Source organism: Sinohyriopsis cumingii, chromosome 7, assembly GCF_028554795.1.
Source record: "Sinohyriopsis cumingii isolate HCF-2022 chromosome 7, ASM2855479v2, whole genome shotgun sequence".
NCBI lineage: Eukaryota > Metazoa > Mollusca > Bivalvia > Unionida > Unionidae > Sinohyriopsis > Sinohyriopsis cumingii.
This window is the reverse complement of record NC_142967.1, coordinates 128,572,856-128,592,212: the sequence shown is the minus strand read 5'-3', so window position 1 is coordinate 128,592,212 and position 19,357 is coordinate 128,572,856. Positions and strand designations below refer to the sequence as shown.

At 33.8% G+C, this 19,357-nt stretch overlaps 1 protein-coding gene across 4 annotated transcripts; it reads left to right on the top strand.

Annotated features, from left to right (window-relative positions):
• Nucleotides 1-488: 488 nt before the first annotated feature.
• On the top strand, nucleotides 489-15,423 carry LOC149796099 (uncharacterized). Of its 4 annotated transcripts, XM_089966022.1 has the most exons (8): nucleotides 489-698; nucleotides 2,211-2,283; nucleotides 5,006-5,264; nucleotides 6,040-6,186; nucleotides 7,046-7,241; nucleotides 9,480-10,686; nucleotides 11,627-11,713; nucleotides 12,340-15,423. In XM_089966022.1, exons 1-3 carry the CDS (start codon nucleotides 492-494, stop codon nucleotides 5,254-5,256), a joined length of 531 nt encoding a protein of 176 aa, XP_089822148.1. In that variant the 5' UTR covers nucleotides 489-491; the 3' UTR covers nucleotides 5,257-5,264; nucleotides 6,040-6,186; nucleotides 7,046-7,241; nucleotides 9,480-10,686; nucleotides 11,627-11,713; nucleotides 12,340-15,423. The 4 variants fall into 4 exon arrangements, with proteins under 4 accessions (XP_089822148.1, XP_089822147.1, XP_089822145.1 ...); XM_089966021.1 differs by lacking the exons at nucleotides 489-698; nucleotides 2,211-2,283; nucleotides 5,006-5,264 and having other exon boundaries at nucleotides 9,480-9,747; XM_089966019.1 differs by lacking the exons at nucleotides 489-698; nucleotides 2,211-2,283; nucleotides 5,006-5,264.
• Nucleotides 15,424-19,357: the final 3,934 nt, after the last annotated feature.

The following is a 19,357-nucleotide window of genomic DNA, read 5'->3' as shown; positions in this document are numbered from 1 at the left end:
GGAAGATTATGAGACTTTGCAACGCAGTTTACATATCCTTGAAAACTGCTGTGGCGATTTAGAATCTAAGTCCCGACGGGGCAATTTAATATTCTTTGGACTGAATGAACCGAATGACCACGAAAATTGGAAAATTGCGGGGAGAAAGTCATAACATACACGCGGGACGTTCTTGGAATGAATTTTAATAAAGTACAGATACGTTGTGCTCATAGGCTTTGGATGTGGTGCCAAACCACAACCAATAATTGACATATTTACGAACTTTAAAGACAAACAAACTGTTCAGCCAAATCTCAAATAAAGGGAAAGGTACAAACAATTAAATCTTCACCCCGTCACTAAAGACTACACCCAGAACATTAGACACGATAGGAAGGCGTTGCGGAACAATTCATGACCAAAAATCTAGAAACGACAACCAAATGGCCTATCTTTCATTCATTAAACTAGTCACAGACGGAAACTCGTTCCTCTGTAATAAACAGACTATGAACATGCGAAATCGTTGGAACCAATCGCGTAATTTCTTCCAAAAAGTGTGTCACGTGGTCATGACATCACACACAAAACCAAACTCAGCAGCTGTAAATATGGCGTCAAAAGATGAAAATCGACCATCAAGAATGAACACTGGCGTGCCCAGTACTTCTGGAAGTACACATTACCAGAAGTTACGCAGTGAGAGCAGTGAACAGGTTTGTATTTCAATTTCTTGAAAAGATTACACCAATGTGTGTATTATAGACGTACCAAACAGCTGCCAATTATAAATTATCATCTCATCCGTACCCACCCACCCACCCGAAATGGCTGGTCTATTAAAGAAAACAAAATGTGATTTTATTCATAGCCGTTTGAAAGAGGAAATATTTTAGAATTCTAGCAAGTTACTCCTTTCCCATGGATTATGTTGTTCTAGTTTAAAACCTATATTGACAATTTGAATCGTCCTTTAAAACTCCTAACAGCTGCCGTTTACCATGTCTGGAAAGACTATAAGCACTGCCGCCGTGTATATAATTTACTTAAAGCTATTCGTAGGCTGCCGCATACCTCGTAACACGATATACGTAATATACTCATTACCCGTATTTCGATATTTGCAAGTTACTGTTTAAACTTTTACAAATAAGAATGTTTAAATGAATATTGAGTGACTCTCATTGGTGGAAAGTTCAGTATTGTCGCCCAATAATTGCACTTTATTAATAGTTAACTCATTTGTATGACATATCAAATTAAATAATGAATTAAACAAGACTCCAGCTTCTTAGTTTATTTTATAAGGTTTATTTAGTATAAGCGGTATGTAATACAGCATATGGTATAAAGGTAAATTCTACGTAAATCTAAGAAAAGGAATAATATACTCAGACCAGTATATGAAAATGTTACTTTATGGCCCAGTTTTATGATCTTTTCCAGTGATAGTAATCACTTTAGTTCTCAATAAAAGAAGGTAAACTAATTTTTGCACCAAGATCAATGAGTTGCTCTGATAACATTTCCTTTTTTAAATTGGCAATCCGAGATAAATAGTCATACAGTATTTCATATGATTTGAATACAGAACTCTGCCAACCACTCAACATACTTAGGTAATAATGAGACATCATTTTAAATGTCATATTTATATCTAAGACAAGATTTAATGTTTGTTCCATCTTCTTCATCTTGTTTTAGTTGAATTTAGCATCAGCTTCCAGAGTACAAGTAGGGATATGAAATTGGTTAGTTTTTTCAATATTTTTTGACCAAATTAGGTTGGCTTTTTAAGGCATGTACTGGTGTTATGTTGAATACCCCCTCCTCTCTCTCTACATACATACATCCATAAATATGCTCAATGATTGTATACAGTGTCAATAGCCTAGTGGTTAGAGCATCTGCCTTGGATGCGTGAAGTTGTAGGTTTGAACCCCAGTCGAGTCATACAAAAGACTTAAAAAAATGGTACTAACAGCTGCCTTGCTTGGCGTTCAGCATTAATAGGTTAGTGTTAAGACTGGTTGTCCTGGATTCAGACATAGCGGTATGACTGAAAACTTGTAAAAGCTATTGTTAAAAAAATAATAAACACCCATATACAGTGTTATACACATGTGGCCATACTGTGTTTTTTTATTTATTAATTGGTTAGGTTAAATCACTGCATGTAAACTTCCATCTCCACCCAGCATTTTATGAAGGATATTATTTTCTTGCAGGTGCTTGTCATGGGTGTTCCATCAGACCGTCCAGAACTTGGTATATACACAGCAACAATGCAGCAAAACAAAGGTAGTTCTCTAAGTGTGCATTGATTATCCATTTCCATATGACTAACAGAAAAGTTTTAAATTACTAAGCAACTATATTTGCAGATTGTCCTCCATAACAGTTCTGATACATATAGTGCTTTCATTAAGCTTTGGTTTCTAAAGGCTGAAATAGTTTTGTTTCTGTTGTTTTATCTTCACAAAAGACACTTCAAATATTGTTCAAAGTGGAGAGGTAAATGAGTTGTTACTATGATGAAATGTCCATTAATGCATACAGTGTCCAAGAAAATGTTTCTAAAATTAATATAAATGCTAGATTCTTGTATGGTTGTATAAAGTAACTTAAAATTGGTATGCAAGGATCTATCCCTCAAATCTCCAGGTGTTTCCAACAGTTTTAAAGTTAAGAATGTATAAGAGACATTCAGTGAATGGTGAAACACTGGAAACTCATAGTGAAAACCAAACTTGAGAGGATATGACATCTTATTGTGACAATAAATATAATCATTTAAGGCGCTGTGACTGATTTAAAAAATGATGCAAATGCAGTGTTTTGTAGTCAAAACTTATCAAATCATTGGAATCTTAGCTGTTTAATACCAGTAGTTTAACCCTGTGCAGGCCTGTTATGGATTGATTACTTCACAATAGTACTTTGGTGACATTTTGTTTTCACCCCCAAGATAACAAAAGTTGACAAAAGATGTATAAATGGATTCCATCTTGCCATCTGTGTATTAGACTGTCAAGCACATTTTCAGTTTAAGAGCATCATTCCCAAACAATTCAAAATATCTTTTATAAAACTTGTTAGCCTTTTTAAGCTGTTGATTCTGATGTGCCTTTTGCTATTCACAATTTTTCTTTTTGAATATTTGTAAAATAATTTTTCCATGTCCTTGTCCATCCATCCATTATCCTCACATTTATTTGTCTCACCACAAATCATAATGTGTTTTAATACAGACTGTCAGGGTTGTTAACCTGTATGGCTTGCATTAATTAGATAAGATGTAAGCAACAGAAATAACCTTTATTATCCATAACAGAATACTATTTTTGAGCTAGTTCACCATCAAACTCACCAAATTTGTCTGCTATGTAAGCATTATACATTTTCATGGACTTGAGCCTGTTAACTAATATTAAATTTGATTTTGTTTAATTCACAAGAAACTACTGTTTCAGGTTAATATTCCAAACTAAATGTTAATGTAAGAAAATATATTTTTTACAATAAAAAAAGTTGAAAGGGAAATATGTTATAAATTGATAATGATAACCATGCAACAGCACATCCAGAAACGAACCTGCATATATTCTCACACATTAGTTCATGAAATACATATTTCAATATTTTGTATTATTCATGGTCAGTACTATTGTCATTTTCATGCTTTTATAATTCCCTTGCCCTGTTAAAACAATCGGGTTCAACAAAAAACATTAGAAGCCTTTATATACAGTGGCCCCCCTCTTGAATGTCTCTTTGACCGGTGTCCACCCACTTTTTATGGCCAGAATTCCATGGCACTGAAGAGTTCCTGTTTAAAAGTATCCCCAAGAAAGTCCACCCCTCAAATGCAAACAGCAGCAATTATAATTGTGCACAAATGTAAGATTCTCACTTCACAAGTGGCAACATTTTATTTTAATATGTGTCCGAAACCAATATTTGATTGGTACAGTAAGTAACATGATTATCTCTTCTGATGTCTATTTCCCAATGTCAGGTTTGAGTGTACCACTAAGGTTAATATATAATTATCTATAAATGCCAGGATTACAAAATGGTCTTCATGGGCTAAAAATAGATTTGTGGATTAGCACACAGGAAGAAATTAACCTTGAACAGCACTGAGTACCAGACAAAGACCAGAAAATCATGAGACAACTCATGCATCACTTCCTTTATAAACTAGGCATTTTGTCCACAAAAGTTTCATCTTCATAATCAATTGCAGTACTGTACCATTAGCAAAAAAGGAAAAAATCATTAGAAAACTTTAACAGTTCATCACGAAAATGGAGACCTATTACTTTAAAAGAAAAGTTAAAGTCATTCGACTCAACATCCTTAGCGGTGGTGTGTGGGGCCCAAATCGCTTCATGTTGGAAAGGCTCCAATCCAATACATTTTTTGTAACAGATAAGGAGGATATTCATCAGCATTGGAAAATGGAGTAAATGGAAAGAGCATTGTATATGTACCAAGATTTAAATGACATTTTTGAATGTTTCTGCAATTTGCATGATAAATATACCTCACTTGCATTTCATTCTTAAGTCGAGAAAAAGAATTATTCAGTTGTTCAATTGAAATAAGTCTGTTCTTAAGACAAGAACATTTTAATAATTAATGCTGCTTTTAAATGAAGATGTTAAATGCTTTGAAGTTGTATGTAACTTTCTTACTACCGTACTATGTACATTCTATACACTTATGCACAAAACATTTAGTCCTCAATTGAAAAGGCCACATAATAAGAACAGGGCCAGTGTGTGTATGTGTATATATATGTATATACATACACTTCTTATACATTTGAAAGATCCTTTTATCTTCAGTCAGTTTTGTTAAGGTGGTGGATAAGATGTAGATACGTAGAACTAATAATATATTGGTGGTGTGAATATTTCTATAGATAATGATGAAGTAAACAGTTGTGTGCAGTGTCTGTAAACTGCCACAAACTGGTTTTAATTATATATGATCTTTTTATTTTGTGTGTTTACAGAGTGGACTTCCAATCTCAGACGTAACATGAAATTATGTCATGCAGCAGTGACTCGGCAGTCAGCTTTTTGCCATCTTCTCCAAAGGATAACTTTACCAGAAACATCTTACATGTTCCTTTTGGAGAAGAGTATGATGGACATGGCAATAGCAGGATTGTCAGAAGGCTATGCATATCGTGTTGTATTTCGCCAGGGACGTCTGCACTATTTACGATTTTTTTTAAAGCGGCATTTTCAGTGGATTCTTTGAAAGCAAAGGTAATCACATCATCACAACATTATAGCTACATTTGAGACTCGTGAAAGCAAATGCTCATGCTTTTGGGACATTCAAACTGGCTCCAAATTACTGGATGGTTAACTGGTGATCAAAGAACAGAGTACATTGTGCTTATGTTTGTAAGCATTTGTCAAATTCTATTCTACGACATCTCTTTGTAATTGCATTTATTCTATATTTGACCTATGACCACCTTAAATAAACCACAGGGGAGGGATACAAACTATCATACCCTAGTTGCAGCTATAAAAGTATAAAAATGTATGTTGAAATATCAGTTAAGTTAGAACAGTGTAGTTTAAAACCTTGTTTATCCCACTGATAGGAAAGTTTTTAGAAGTTGAATTTGTAGTTTTATTTCATTTAGCATTAAACTGAAATTAAGACTGTCAGAGAACAGTTATTAATCTTCTGATATGTGTGGTTAATGAAAGCACATTAGGCTTACAGTAATGTTATCTTTAACATTGTCATTTTGTCAAAATTTACAGATATAGCTTTTTTATCAGGTTATCAGTTTATACAAATATTTAATGTTCTTTTCTCCTTGTTAAAGTCAATCTATTGATTATATATATATATATATATATATATATATATATATATATATATATATATATAATTGTATTGCATCTGATAAACATTGTTAACTTTTCATTCTGAAGAATTATAGTGGATGAGTCTTTGTCTGCATGATTTGTTATCTCCAGAATCGAGGCACAACATTTTACCTATAAATCTTTCTCTTTCAAGGTTTGGATATTATCAAACAGGCGCTTGAATGTGATAGAAACGAGGATTTTTTTTGGGAAAACATATTTACATTGGATGATATCAAAGCAGCTGAAGGAGAATACTTTAATTTGCTAACCGAGAAACGCAAAAAGCTGCCAGAGCCAGGTTTGTGCATTATTCAAGGCTTTCTTCTTACTAATACATGACCAAATATACCTGTAGCTTGCCAGCTTTCTAGTTAATACTGAAGTGTTTAGAAGCCACAAAATCAACTATCTTAAAACCTAACTTTGAACAAAAATGAAGTGAGAACAAGATAGGCATTGTTGATGTGAAATGTGAACAGAAGATTGTCTTTAATGTTTAATAGTGCATTTAATTTTATACTTTGTAGTGTTGGTACCATAGTAATATACACTTACCAACTCCTACTTCAAGTTTGAGAATACAGCTTAAACAGAAGAATGTCTTGTAGTGTCCATAAGACAAGTACATCATTTGGATGTCAAGTAATTTTTATTTCAAGAGGTACATGAGGAAACAAAGTAGAACACATGATCTTATGAGTGATAAAAATGGAAAATATGTCATTTTATAAGAGAAAAGTAGCCAGAAACCAAAATGGCAACAACATCAAAGCAATTTAACCAGACCTTCAAATTGTTAAATATTAAGCAGCTACAGTAAGGAAACAAGTAAGATAAAGTGAATGACATCCACAAAGAGCACTAAACCTGCAAACAAAATTGCACCATTCATCCCAGTAAAACCTTTATACTTTATGTACATTTTACAGAAATTTAACATCTATACCTTGTATATTTTACCATGTATATAACTTGCATCGAAATAGTCACGTTTAGTTCTTTTGACAGAGGGTATGGATCTTTTTTTGTGCATGCTGGCAAGTAGATGCATGCCATAACCTACATTTGATTGTCTGTGGTGAGCAAGTTTAACACAGTAACATTATGCTTATAGTGTTGTTTTTTTTTTTTGTTTTTTTTTTTTTGTTTCATTACAGAGTCAAAGAAATTACCATCCACAGGAAGAAGGTATTCCGAAATACTGTTCCAAAATAAATACAGTATTAGGAAGTCGTTAGATCATCTTCTTCATCACATACAAACAAATATTTTCAAAGAAAATAATTTTGAGTGTATGGGGGTGATGGTGTACATAGAGAAGAAAAAGAGCTACAAAGACAAGCAGAATGCGAAGTAAGTATTAAGAAGAAATGCAGGAAATCATTATTACCTTTCCATCAGTCTTTCTATATCCATCTTTCATTTTCCATTTGTTATAACCATGCCCATATGCTAATTCATATATGTCTATCCTTCCTTCCATTCAGCACACTGTTAAGACAATTAGTCTCTCATATATTTATATGAGTTGCCATAAAACATGTTATATGTACTGGTCATTACCTAAATATGCACCAACTGTCCAGTCACTTTGCACCTGCTGTTGTTGTAGGGTTTAACGCCATTTTTCAGCACAAGATAGGCTATACATGGCGGCCAGTATTAATGGTGGAGGAAGAACCCGGAAAACCCCCAGAAAGAACTACCGACCGACGATAAGCTACCAGCAAGCTTTCTCACATAACCACATTATCCGAATCCGAGACTCATTTGCCCCTGCAATTTTTATTATATGTATTGCTCTTTCTGTAATTGAATGTCACAGTCTTGTTAGTACAGTTAGCATGGGTTGATGTGACACAGACTTTTTCCATTGGCTGGCGTGACCATCTTGTGTGAAAATCAATTGGCCCTGCAGAAAATCAACTGGCTCTCCCAATCAGAGAAAAATAATGATGGAGGAAAATTTAATTGGGCCGATGGCCATCAATTTTAAATGACCTTCCTCAGAACCCACAGGTATTCGTCTGGCAAGCCAGCAACAAAATTGCCCCCTGAACTAGTCCTTTTGTTTTTAATTGGACTAGGAACTTGGTAAATCCTATGGTCATTATCAGAAGATACATATATTAATGAATCAGTGTGCTTCTGCAATTTTTGTTCATTTTTCTTTTGTAGATTAATGCAGTGCATGATACAAACTTGTGAGTGCAAATTGTACAACTTCTTTATGGATTGTAATGAAATTCAGTACAATATTATGTTCATTAACAAATAATGCATATATCAAATCACTGTTCCGCTAATTAAGTTTAGAATTATTGCCCTTTATTGACTTCAATCTAAAGACAGTGCATAATATAATCTAATGAATCATCTAATCTTTCAGATTTCATTGGATTGCCATGACATTTGGAAAAATGTTTTCATCATTATCGGAAGTTGCATACGTTGACAAATCTCTGCTGCTATTTCAGTTAGAGCTAGTTACTTTCTTAGATTAATGTTTGATAGGATTTTGTGAAGTCAGCTTGTCTCACATTTTTCATTGGATTGCCATGTAACTGCATGTTACAGTCATCATTTGAAAATGTTCATATAAACAGTTCACTTTGCTTTTGCAATTTTAGTCTGATGTATTGTCGTGCAGCAGAATGCATTGTTAAAATCTTGTCAGTGCTACCGATTGTGGTGCCTTTTTGAAAGGATCATGAAAATTGGCACGTGTGACAATATTCATCTAAAATTGCATGTACAAATCTTTGTGCTCCCATGATATTTGTAAGGGTTGTGGACATTTTTGGATTACAGTGGATACAGTGTATGACCAAATTTTGTTAATGCAATTACTCAAAGTATTTAGTGGATTGCCCTGAAACTTGGTACTTGTTCAGCTCATCATGAGAAGACAAGTTTCTTTACAGGCATTTCACTTGCACTTTTTTAAAAACAGTTGTGCACTGTTAAGCTCTACGCGTCTTCATCATGGGCTAGGGGTGTGATGTTGAGGAGGCATTGGTATATTTATATGATCAAATTGCTCACATTTCCTCTAGCTGTGAGCATCATTGTTAGTAGCCTTTTAAAAAAAAACCAAATACAATTCGTTAGGTTAACTGCATTGTATGTGAACTTGATTCTTTTAATGAGTGTGTCTTTGCAGCTCAATTGCTGACTTAGTTATTGGTCTTTTTTAATAAGAACTGAATCTGTACAATACCCGTTTGATAACCTAATTACTGGAAGAAAAATTCGATATTGTGTTTGTGAGTGATCACTGTTACATGCTGCCATTCAAGTATGTGCATGATATTGTTGAAATGTGACATGAGTAATTGACTTATGATCATTCTTGCAGGGTACAAAATTGATTGAGATCTCATGATGGGTTTGGCTTTACTATTTGCAATCTGTAACAAATACACTAAAGAGAAAAAATTGGTACTTGAGATTTTCAATTGCTTTTGTAGTGTAGTCATTTTGCAGGGTCTTACGTTTTGCATAAAATCTCCATCGAGAAATATTAATCACAGATTTGTTTCAACTAGCATGCAGTAAAAGAATAATATGTTTTCTTTTCCTACATTTCAGTTTTTTTTCTGCCAGTAAATGATTTGATGGGACTGCCTTTCAGGCCGCTTTTGAAACTCACAGAACTGAAGTTTGTATGTGCCAACAAGTTACATTCTCAGATGTCTTTGTTCCACTTGAATATCCAGTTTCATGGGATCAGCAGCTTCAATATATCTCCATGTTTCCAAATTGGCATAAATGGCAGCACAAGACAGTTTCTTATTCCCAGTGGCTATCAATTCCAGATATGAAAGAAAAGTATAAACCTGCTTCACTAAGGAATCAGGTGCTGTACAATTTTAGAGAGGGTAACATGGATAAGTTCTATTCCATTTGCTCCAAATATAAAAACATTGCCTTAGATCCAGCTCAGTCTACTTCCACATTTGAAAGTTTACCCGAGTCATCTGATTATGGTGACATAGTTCCCCCTGCATCCAAACGCAAACGTCATGAACCTACTTGACGTTTGACAATTGAAGAATTGATGACAAACATACACACTGTAGACCCTCAGTTTTCTTCAGAAAATATAGCTGAAGAAAGATCTTGTTATGATAAATTCAAATATGCAATGATTGAAAATGGTCATGTAATTTGGCGACGTAGTGCAGCTAATGTGAATATTTTTACAATGAATGAAGTTAGTATGACAACTGGACTGTTTCAGGAAGACTGTTATGTTCATTTGACCAAAAAAGATATAGATAACTGAATTGTCTTGTAGCTGTGGAATGTATGGCATATTACTGCAGTTAGCCGCAATAAGTATACCTCAGGAAAATCTTGATGAGATAGATCTGAGTGATGTGAAATGCTGCCATATGAGACTTTTTAATGAATTGATCAGAGACCATATACCTTCTCTATTAAATAATTCTTCCAGGTCAGAAAATAAGATAATTGAAAAACTTGAAGCTGCGAAAGATAAATTAATGAGCCTATTTGCCAGATGCCAACCTCATCTGATAAAACTTTGAAGTTCTCAGTGTATTCTGATGATGACAAAACATGTACTTTTGTTCATATCACTGACAATAGACTATCTTGTCAGTCTGGATTTTGTAATGCACTTTATTCATCTTCAAAATGTAAAGTTCTCCGTCTTGACAATGCTGAGACCCTTTGTCCTCACCTCAATCAATTGAAAGTCCATGCTAACACATGGATGGATCTACTGATGGGATCAGGCCAGATACAATTACAGTGGTGTGTTCTTGGCAAGGTACTTTGCCCCAATAAACTACATTGTGTTGATGTTCTGTAAAATGCCAAACCAAACTTAATTTGGGAGAATGTATTTAAAAGAGAATGAAAATAACTAATATTAAATAAGGGTCTATGGTAAAATGCATTCAGGTAGCTCAATATTATGCTCGTGATCACATCAACAACTGACATAAATCATTACAACAATTATACAAACTATATGCATGTAACAGAAGTAAATTACCTGTAATTACCATTTATTATTGGTTACAGTTTTAATTACATAGTCACCATACATTATTTTTCTAGTGTATCTTTCATCAGCTCTCTTACTTATTATGAGTGGGAATGTGAACATACTGTTTGAGAAAAATATATGATGTTTACATGAAAAAACTGAGGTTATCTATCAGTTTTGTATGGAAGAGTTAGTGCATTATCAACTAGTGTGTAATAAAGGAAGGATAAATTGCTTGGAGAAAAAAAGTTATTGCCTAAAGAAAACATCTGGAATACAGAATAATCATCGTCTTTGTGACTTCCAGTATTTGTGTGGACCAAGGATGGATGTACTTTCATTGATTGACTATCATACAGAATTGTCATATGCATATTACTTATTATGGAAAATTATACAATATATGTACTAATTGCTTATCCATAATTTAAATCAAATTTCATTCTAAAACAATTGTATCATTGTCAGATTTTTCTGCACATGTTAATGGGATTCAGTACAGGTTCAGATGGACCAGGACTAGACAGTTAATATCACATCCTGTACACAATAAATAAAAGTACATTTACTTTGGTTATGCTGCATCTTCAGGAAATATTTGTCACATTGCAACAAGAAATTTGGTTAAAGTTTGGTCCTTGAACATTCACTCTCTGTTCATCCTTTTCCTCAGTCATATTTGAATTACTTAAAGTTTTGTTTAATTGATTGATTTCAGGTAGGATATGTCTTTCCTAATGGAGAGACAATTGCAGTATCCCATATTTCCACTGTATATACATGTCATGGACCTGTAAAACACAAGGTATAAATTTTTGCTTTATTTTCTTCTTTCAGTGAGCTTCAGTTCATTGATGATGAACTAACTCATCTTTTAAGTAACCACTTTATTAGAAAGCATGGCATTTTTATTTGTTCCTATCTATTCATATCTCTGTCTTTCTGTCAAAGATTGTTAGCATAAATATGCACACAAAAAACACTTTATACCGACAAATGAAAAATATGTTGTTGCTTATATTGGCATGCATAAGTCCTTTTTATCAAGCTAAGACGTATCGACTAAGTTATGGGGATGTGGGAGAATAATTTTTCTATTGCTTTACAAACCCAAATCTAGTTCTTTGAAAACTCACAAATTTCACAACATGCATTAGCATCTAATTTTATGATATTAAAAGATTGACTTCAGTGGTCAAGACATTGTACTTGCCTTAGTGTTTCCAGCAGTATAAAAGATAATAGTCTTAACTTTTTATCAGTGAGGAATCTGTTTTTACATTTGTTTGTATAATGTTTTATTTATTTGGTAAATGATACATTTTGTGTGTGTGTGTGTGTGTGTGTGTGTGTGTGATTTTATATTTAGATTTGTTATCACAGTTGTTTAAGTGTTAATCAGGATTCTGATATTTCTTATTTTGTATTTAGATTTGGTATCGCCGTTGTTTAAGTGGCACTCGGGATTGTGACATAGGTCCAGGAGAGAGAGAGGCCATCCACTTTCTTGCCAGGGATACTGGAGCTGGCGATGAAATTGGCTGGGACCTTGTGGACCATGTTCTGAACTCATATATTTCTTTTGGCTTCTATTGTACAATCATGAATAGCTTCTACAAACGTGTCAGTCATAATTCTGCTTCTTTTATGTCAAATAATACTTTTATTGCTTGGTTTTTTTCCTGGATAAGTAAGTTCAATTTAGATTATAGACAGCCTTGTTCCATTTGCAAATTTAGTCCAAAATTGTTAGCTGCTGATGGAACTAAGATAGGCATCAACATTCGACATTCAACAGTTGTACCAATAGAGACTCCAACGAATGACTTTTCAATAGATCCTTGTCATCGAAGGAATAAGAGGGCTTTCATTAGCTTTGCCCAGGGTGATCATGATTCAAAGGATAAAGCTCAGAGTAGAAATCACTTACTCTACCTTTCTAAGAAAGTGCTTGGTACCTTGGGCAGTGCTAATGAGCTACCTTTAGAAGAGGAAAAAAACCGAAATGATATTCTGTTACAACATGTTGATAGAAACTTTCACTCACTGTTGAATATTTTTATGCAAAATGGTTGTAGCAGCCGAGTATTGAGAAAGTTAGCAGTTCTTTTTATGATACTGTCTTCAAATCATTCCATTTCAAGCATTATTCCCTATCGATTTGTTGACGACTTCCAATCTGTTTTGAATTTACTTAGGAAAAATTCAGATTTAGACATAAATGTTATAAACAGAGTTGCCAAGTTTTCTCCTGAAATTAGAGATGTATTATTTGCAGTCACGAATACTTGTATATGTTCAGCAACTTTAGAAATTTTGGACCATCTGGTGTCAAGAGTGAAACAGCTTTTTTCAAACTGTAAAGAACCAGACCAGATTAATCCTAAACCAGGTAGTTATAATCCTGCTAAATTTGGGAGAGCATATTACTTCACCCCACCCCTCCCGGTAAGCAGTTAAGAGACACTCCAAAATACACAATGGATAAAATATCTCATAATAGTACTTATGATGATGAACCTGCAAGAGCTGAAGAAAAATGCCATAAAAATTACCCTGAAGTGGGAAGGAAGGGTACAACATACTTATTTCTCTGGTTTGACCCACAGCATTATGGGCATTGCTATGGATATTATATGATACCAGGACATGAAGGGAGAAAAGATCCTGCTTGTTCTGCTTATGCATACATGGAAAATGCCCCAGAAGAAATATTTTATGATTTTAGTTGCCAGCTTGAGGAGTACTGTTTGAATAAAGAACCTGGTTTTTGGAAAAACACATTTTTTTTCATGATACATTTCATGGCTTTTCCCATAAGTGTCCACCAGTATACAAGTCATCACGTCTCATGTTGTTAAAAGAAATTAACACTGAAATATGTGAGCAAACAAATGCTTTTCTTCAGCACATCAAATATTCAGCAAGAGCTATGGGAATGGGTAAATTCAATCACTACTTGCAGTTTTTTATGCACCAATGGAGCCAGAAGAAAAAGAAGAACTGCAAAAGATGTACATTAGCTTTCAGTTATGTTGGTTGATACACTAACCACACTGTACTTATATCAGTCTAGTACAACAAATTTAATATGCATGATTTACTGTGCAAATGGATGTACCATATTTGAGCAGATTATTGTCCCTGTCTATAATATGCATCTTAAGACTATTTTAAGGCAGTTCTCTTACAAAATGGATATATTTATATTGCAAGTTGTTTGAGAATAAAATATGTTGACAGTAGAATAAAATATGTAGATCCTTCAAGTTTGCTGGTTTTGGATAATCTATAAATATTTTGATATGTTTGTTACGAATTTCAGATAGTGTTGTGGTTAGCACATGATATACCAAATCTGTTCTTAAGTTAATTAAACAGACCAGTGGTAAAACTGCAGTGATTAGTATTTCATCTATTTTCCAAGACTCTTAAATTGAGTATACATTGAACATGTTGTCCCCATGCATTTGTAACCTGTACAGAAGTGTCTGTACCTAATTATAATGTGACACATTGTCCCCACATATTTGTTACATGTAACAGTCTGTCCTCCTTTATCATGCGACAGATTTTCGTACAGCATTTTTTTTTACAGTTATGTGGAAAAGTGTAAAGTCGTATACATTATCTTTTCTTAAATTTAAAAGAAATTAATTCATATGAAACCTCTTTGTATCATTTTCATTCCCAATTGTTTTATTGTGGTCATTTTCTAAGATGATTTGATGCTTAAGGATTTTGTAGACTTATTTACTTCATGAAAATACCCAAAATGTTTTTTCTGTAACTACCAATGTAATGCTGATTATGTCACTTATCAGGTACCAATGAGTCTTCTGTCATAGATTTAAAGTGGACTTTTTTACACATTTTTTTGTAAAATATGAATGTTAAGTTCAGAGATTTTTAAACAGGAAGTAATAGGCATATGTTTTTGGTAGAAAAATATTTCCTGTACATGTATCAGTTGCTGTGAGAAGAATGGAATTTTATGAGAGCGTGTGTTCTGCTTAAGGAAAATTTAGACTTTACATGATTGGAAATTATGTCTTATAGTACTTTGCCTAATGCGTGGTATTTCCAGTGTGTGTGTGTGTGTGTGTGTGCTTAAGATTTATGTACCCCAATTACAATTCTGGGTAAGAAAGGTTCATAACCATTATACAGTTAAAAAGGAATAGAATATACTTGATAACATGTTAGGCTGATAACTTGTAAATAGACATTTTTATTTTCGTGAACTGTACTTAAATCATTTTGTTGCATTTATAAGGCTGGTCATCTCTGGAAAATAATGCATTTATGTTTTCCATAACAGTACTTGGATCCATGCATTGTTTAGGATTTGACATGCATTTATATTTGAGATCTGTATTATTTTGTTCAGTGAATGGTTATTGTTTGTATTTAAGAATTGTAATGTATTTGAAAAAGAGCAAAAATAAATGATTTGCTTGTTGTGAATGTGTTGATATTTTACCATGCAAAATATGAATAAATTGATTTCTCATTCATTGGAGTAAATTTGTATTTACATATATGATTTATGCTCTGGTCATAAGGCTGACATATTATGATGTCAGTTGATCTTTGACTGTATTCATTTTGGCAAAGTGGTACTAACTGTCCTTCATCTTAAGTTAAAGAACTATGCAGATTCTTACACTTTGGGTAAGATAAGCCCTATTGAATTTGGGATCAAGATGTGAAAATAGTGTCTTCTGTACATTATGTTTAGTTCAGGGTAGTATACCTTGACCAATGATTAAAGTTATTTATAACCACTATAATGTACCATGCACGGTATTCCTGTTATGTTATTGTTGCCATACTCCTTGAGTCCATCTGGCCATCTTCCCTGTCTATGATTAACACAGATTTCAGGAGTGCAATGAAAACTTGCACTGTAAGTACATCTTTGGATGGTGGTATGTTGTACATTGAGATATGTTCCTGTGACCTTCTAAAGAGTTTATTTAGCTATACTAGTCACAGCACAGAAGAGTTTATGGGATGATCTGTGTTGTCTGTCATCTATCTGTTTATGCTAAGATTGTTAGCACTTCTGCTACTCCTAAACTATCTCAAGTATTGCCATAACTTTACACACACACACACACACATTCATTCTCGGGTCTAATTGATCCTAAATGAAAATGGTGCCACTCAAACATCCAATACAGCCACCACAGCAGACAGCGTTTTGGAAAATATTGTTATTACTGTATTTCAGTGAATGGTAAAATAAACATGCGTTTTTCACAAAAAGACTTCTTATGATGTATGGTTGGTCTATTATTAACAATTGTATGGCCAAGCTAGTGTTGTGGATTTGCAGCATTTTTAGTTTATGACCAATCCATCACTATTACCTTTTGGATATTTCTTAGTGAATAGGTGTATCTGGCCATCTTGAAATGTTGCTTACAAAATGAAGGGAAATATTGTCATTTGGTTTTAGCCAGAAGACTAGTTTGTGGTGCCATTTTGGTCAGTACTTCAGACAGCTGGTCTTATTGACATTGTGTCTCTCTTCAAAAGACTTATTATGTATAGTTGGTAATAGGTAGAAATGTTGCCAATGTGATATTGGATGTGACCACTATGCCATCCATCTTGGTATCATACCATTGCTATGACAAATAGAAAATATCAAAACGGGATTTCCACATGATCACTCTTTATGATGCCTTCTTGGTCCTAAATGAAAACTGTGCCAAGCTGACATACAGTATATCCACCACAGGAGGTAATTTGAAAATTGTGTTACCACTGAAGAATATTAAACACTCAGTATTTCAAAGGGAAGAAACTGTCTTGAATTCCAGTGACATCTAGTTTGCGCTAGAGTGGCATTCCATTTTAGGGACTTTTAACTTCCAGACTACTTGGATACGTTACGTATGTTGAGGAAGAAGCCGATTGATTTCAGGGTCAAAAACACAAATATCAAGATCACTGTCTGAACGAAATTACTCTGGTGGCCTAAGTGGTTAGAATGTCCGCCTATAATGCGGTATAAAAATGGTACAAAGACTGTCTAGCTTGGCTCTCAGCATTTAGAGGTTAGTGTTAGAACTGGTACGCCTGGCTTCAGGATAAAGATACCGGGGTAGGGACATGATGCTACATGTTTGCGACATAATCCACACACACACGCACGCACGCACGGTGACTGAAAGACTTAAAAACATGGTTTCCGTGCAAAAACAAAAGTTGAAAACGACATACCTCACCCAAACTCTGCGACTGCTTGCACAAGAGGCGAGGAAGAAGGTTGTGGAATTTTATGCCAAAGGTTGAGATCACTTGCTAAAAGAAGAAAATTGGTTTCCGCACAATAACAATAGTTGTACATAGCAACGTGGCGCAAACTTTGAGTATTACTTGCACTTCGGTTAAGGAAGAAACCAAGCGATTTTGGGGTCAAACGGACAAAGGTCAATGACAATCTGCATAAATCTTGTTACGCTTGATAAAAGAGAGGATGAAGTCCTCAAGTACGAGATAATCCCCAAGATGTGCTTATTTATAAAACAATAACCTTTTAAGGACAATTCTCGCTTTTGTGAATGTATTTTAATCTATCGTGCCTGACGAATGCTCCATGGAACAATCATTGTTACCAAGCAGATATTCAATAACCTCGATTGGAGGATAAAAGTTTTAGCAGAAATTTTAATTCCAAACCAATTATGTTTAATAGACTTTGTAAAATATTTGCAACGGTCAACAATATATTTGTTTAGTGCTTGTAGTGCACTTAGTTATTATAAACGTTTTCTTGGAAAAATAACAAATGATACTACAAAGCAGGCATGTTCGTGTAGCCTATATACACCTAGCAATGGATGTAGCTGCAATACTTGTCCATGTTTTGTAGAATAAAACTCATAGATTAATGTAGATTCTATCTCAAGTGACATCATGTATGCAATCATTAAAGTATCACTTACCTTACTAGATCTTGAAAATGCGGAAAACTATGTATGACATGCAAACCCAACACATAATGGCAAATTTGCTAGGCTCATATTTGATATCAAGCACAATATAAATGAACCGGTCCGTAACCATTTTAATGTCACAGAGTCATTTGTCAAACAAGTGATTGGTCCTTCCAAAATAATTACTAATAGAACAAGACAATCTAATAGATTTATAGGGCAATGAGATTATAAAATTAAAACCTTTAAAATCTTTGGGCTTTAATTTTCACGAATAAATGGACATCACTACATATGACACGACATTAACACAACTATTTGATTTAGAGAAAATCTATAAAAAAATTTACTGAAATTTGACCGAAAATATTCCATATAAATTAGCCAGGGCCTACTGCAAAAATAAATATTTAGGTTTCTTTTCTTATTAAAAACATTTTAAAGAACACGATTAATTATCCCTAGGTCAGTGCAAATTAAAGTTACCGTACACTTACACCTAACCGTAACTCAAAAACAAACACTAACTACAATGCGAAAAACTTGGCAAAGATTACTGAAATTTTGCACAAAGGTAATAGTATGCAAGCAGAACAAAGAATGCAAAAGTCATTAGCTGGATTGTTCTTCCTGTCTATCAGATCATATCAAATACTAATTTCTCGACATATTCAATATGATCCTCGTGTATAAGGAAAGATGTATGTATGTGAAATGTAATGAACTGTGCAACGTTTATGCTTATTCAAGGATGGTCTTGTATAATATCTAATTTATCTCTGTTGACCTCTTACACAATGCTGCAAAGCTAAAAATAATATATTAGATATATTAAATTGCTTTGATATGAAATAAAATATTATCTTAAATAAAATGTTTTTAAAAAATATTCTTCAAAATTTTAATACGTTTTGGCATTCGGAAGGTTTTCGGTATACCAGCAACGATTGCAGATTTGTGAACACTTCAAGCATGCAATAGTTTAAATTTAAAAGCCATTAGAATGGAAAAAGATTTTCCTCTATGCGGGATTATGTTAGAAAGAAAAAAAAGTGACTAAACCGAGAGCAGCTTTCAGTTAAAATTTAGATGAAATAAGTCAATACATTAAAAGGACAACTTAACAGTTTTAGTTCGAATCACACTTAAATTTCGGTATTCATTGTGAATTATATTCATTATGAATTATAAAGCTTTGGGATGGTGTATAATTCGGTATAAATAAAGACAGTCGATGACATTGACATTGGCCGGATGTTGTGGGGAATCAGACCAGTTTTTCCAAACCCGGTATTCAAACAATGAAAACTTTGTGAAAACTATAATATTCGTCCGTACGTCATTTCCAGAGAAGCCTAACCCTCATCGCTAAACCTAACCATAAAAGACAAAAATCCATTTTTGTCCCAGACGGCTTGACAGATTCTCATGAGCGAGGTACCTGTTTGTCGGATTAGATGAGGCCAATATTGCAGAGAAAATTCTGTCAAGACTGTCAT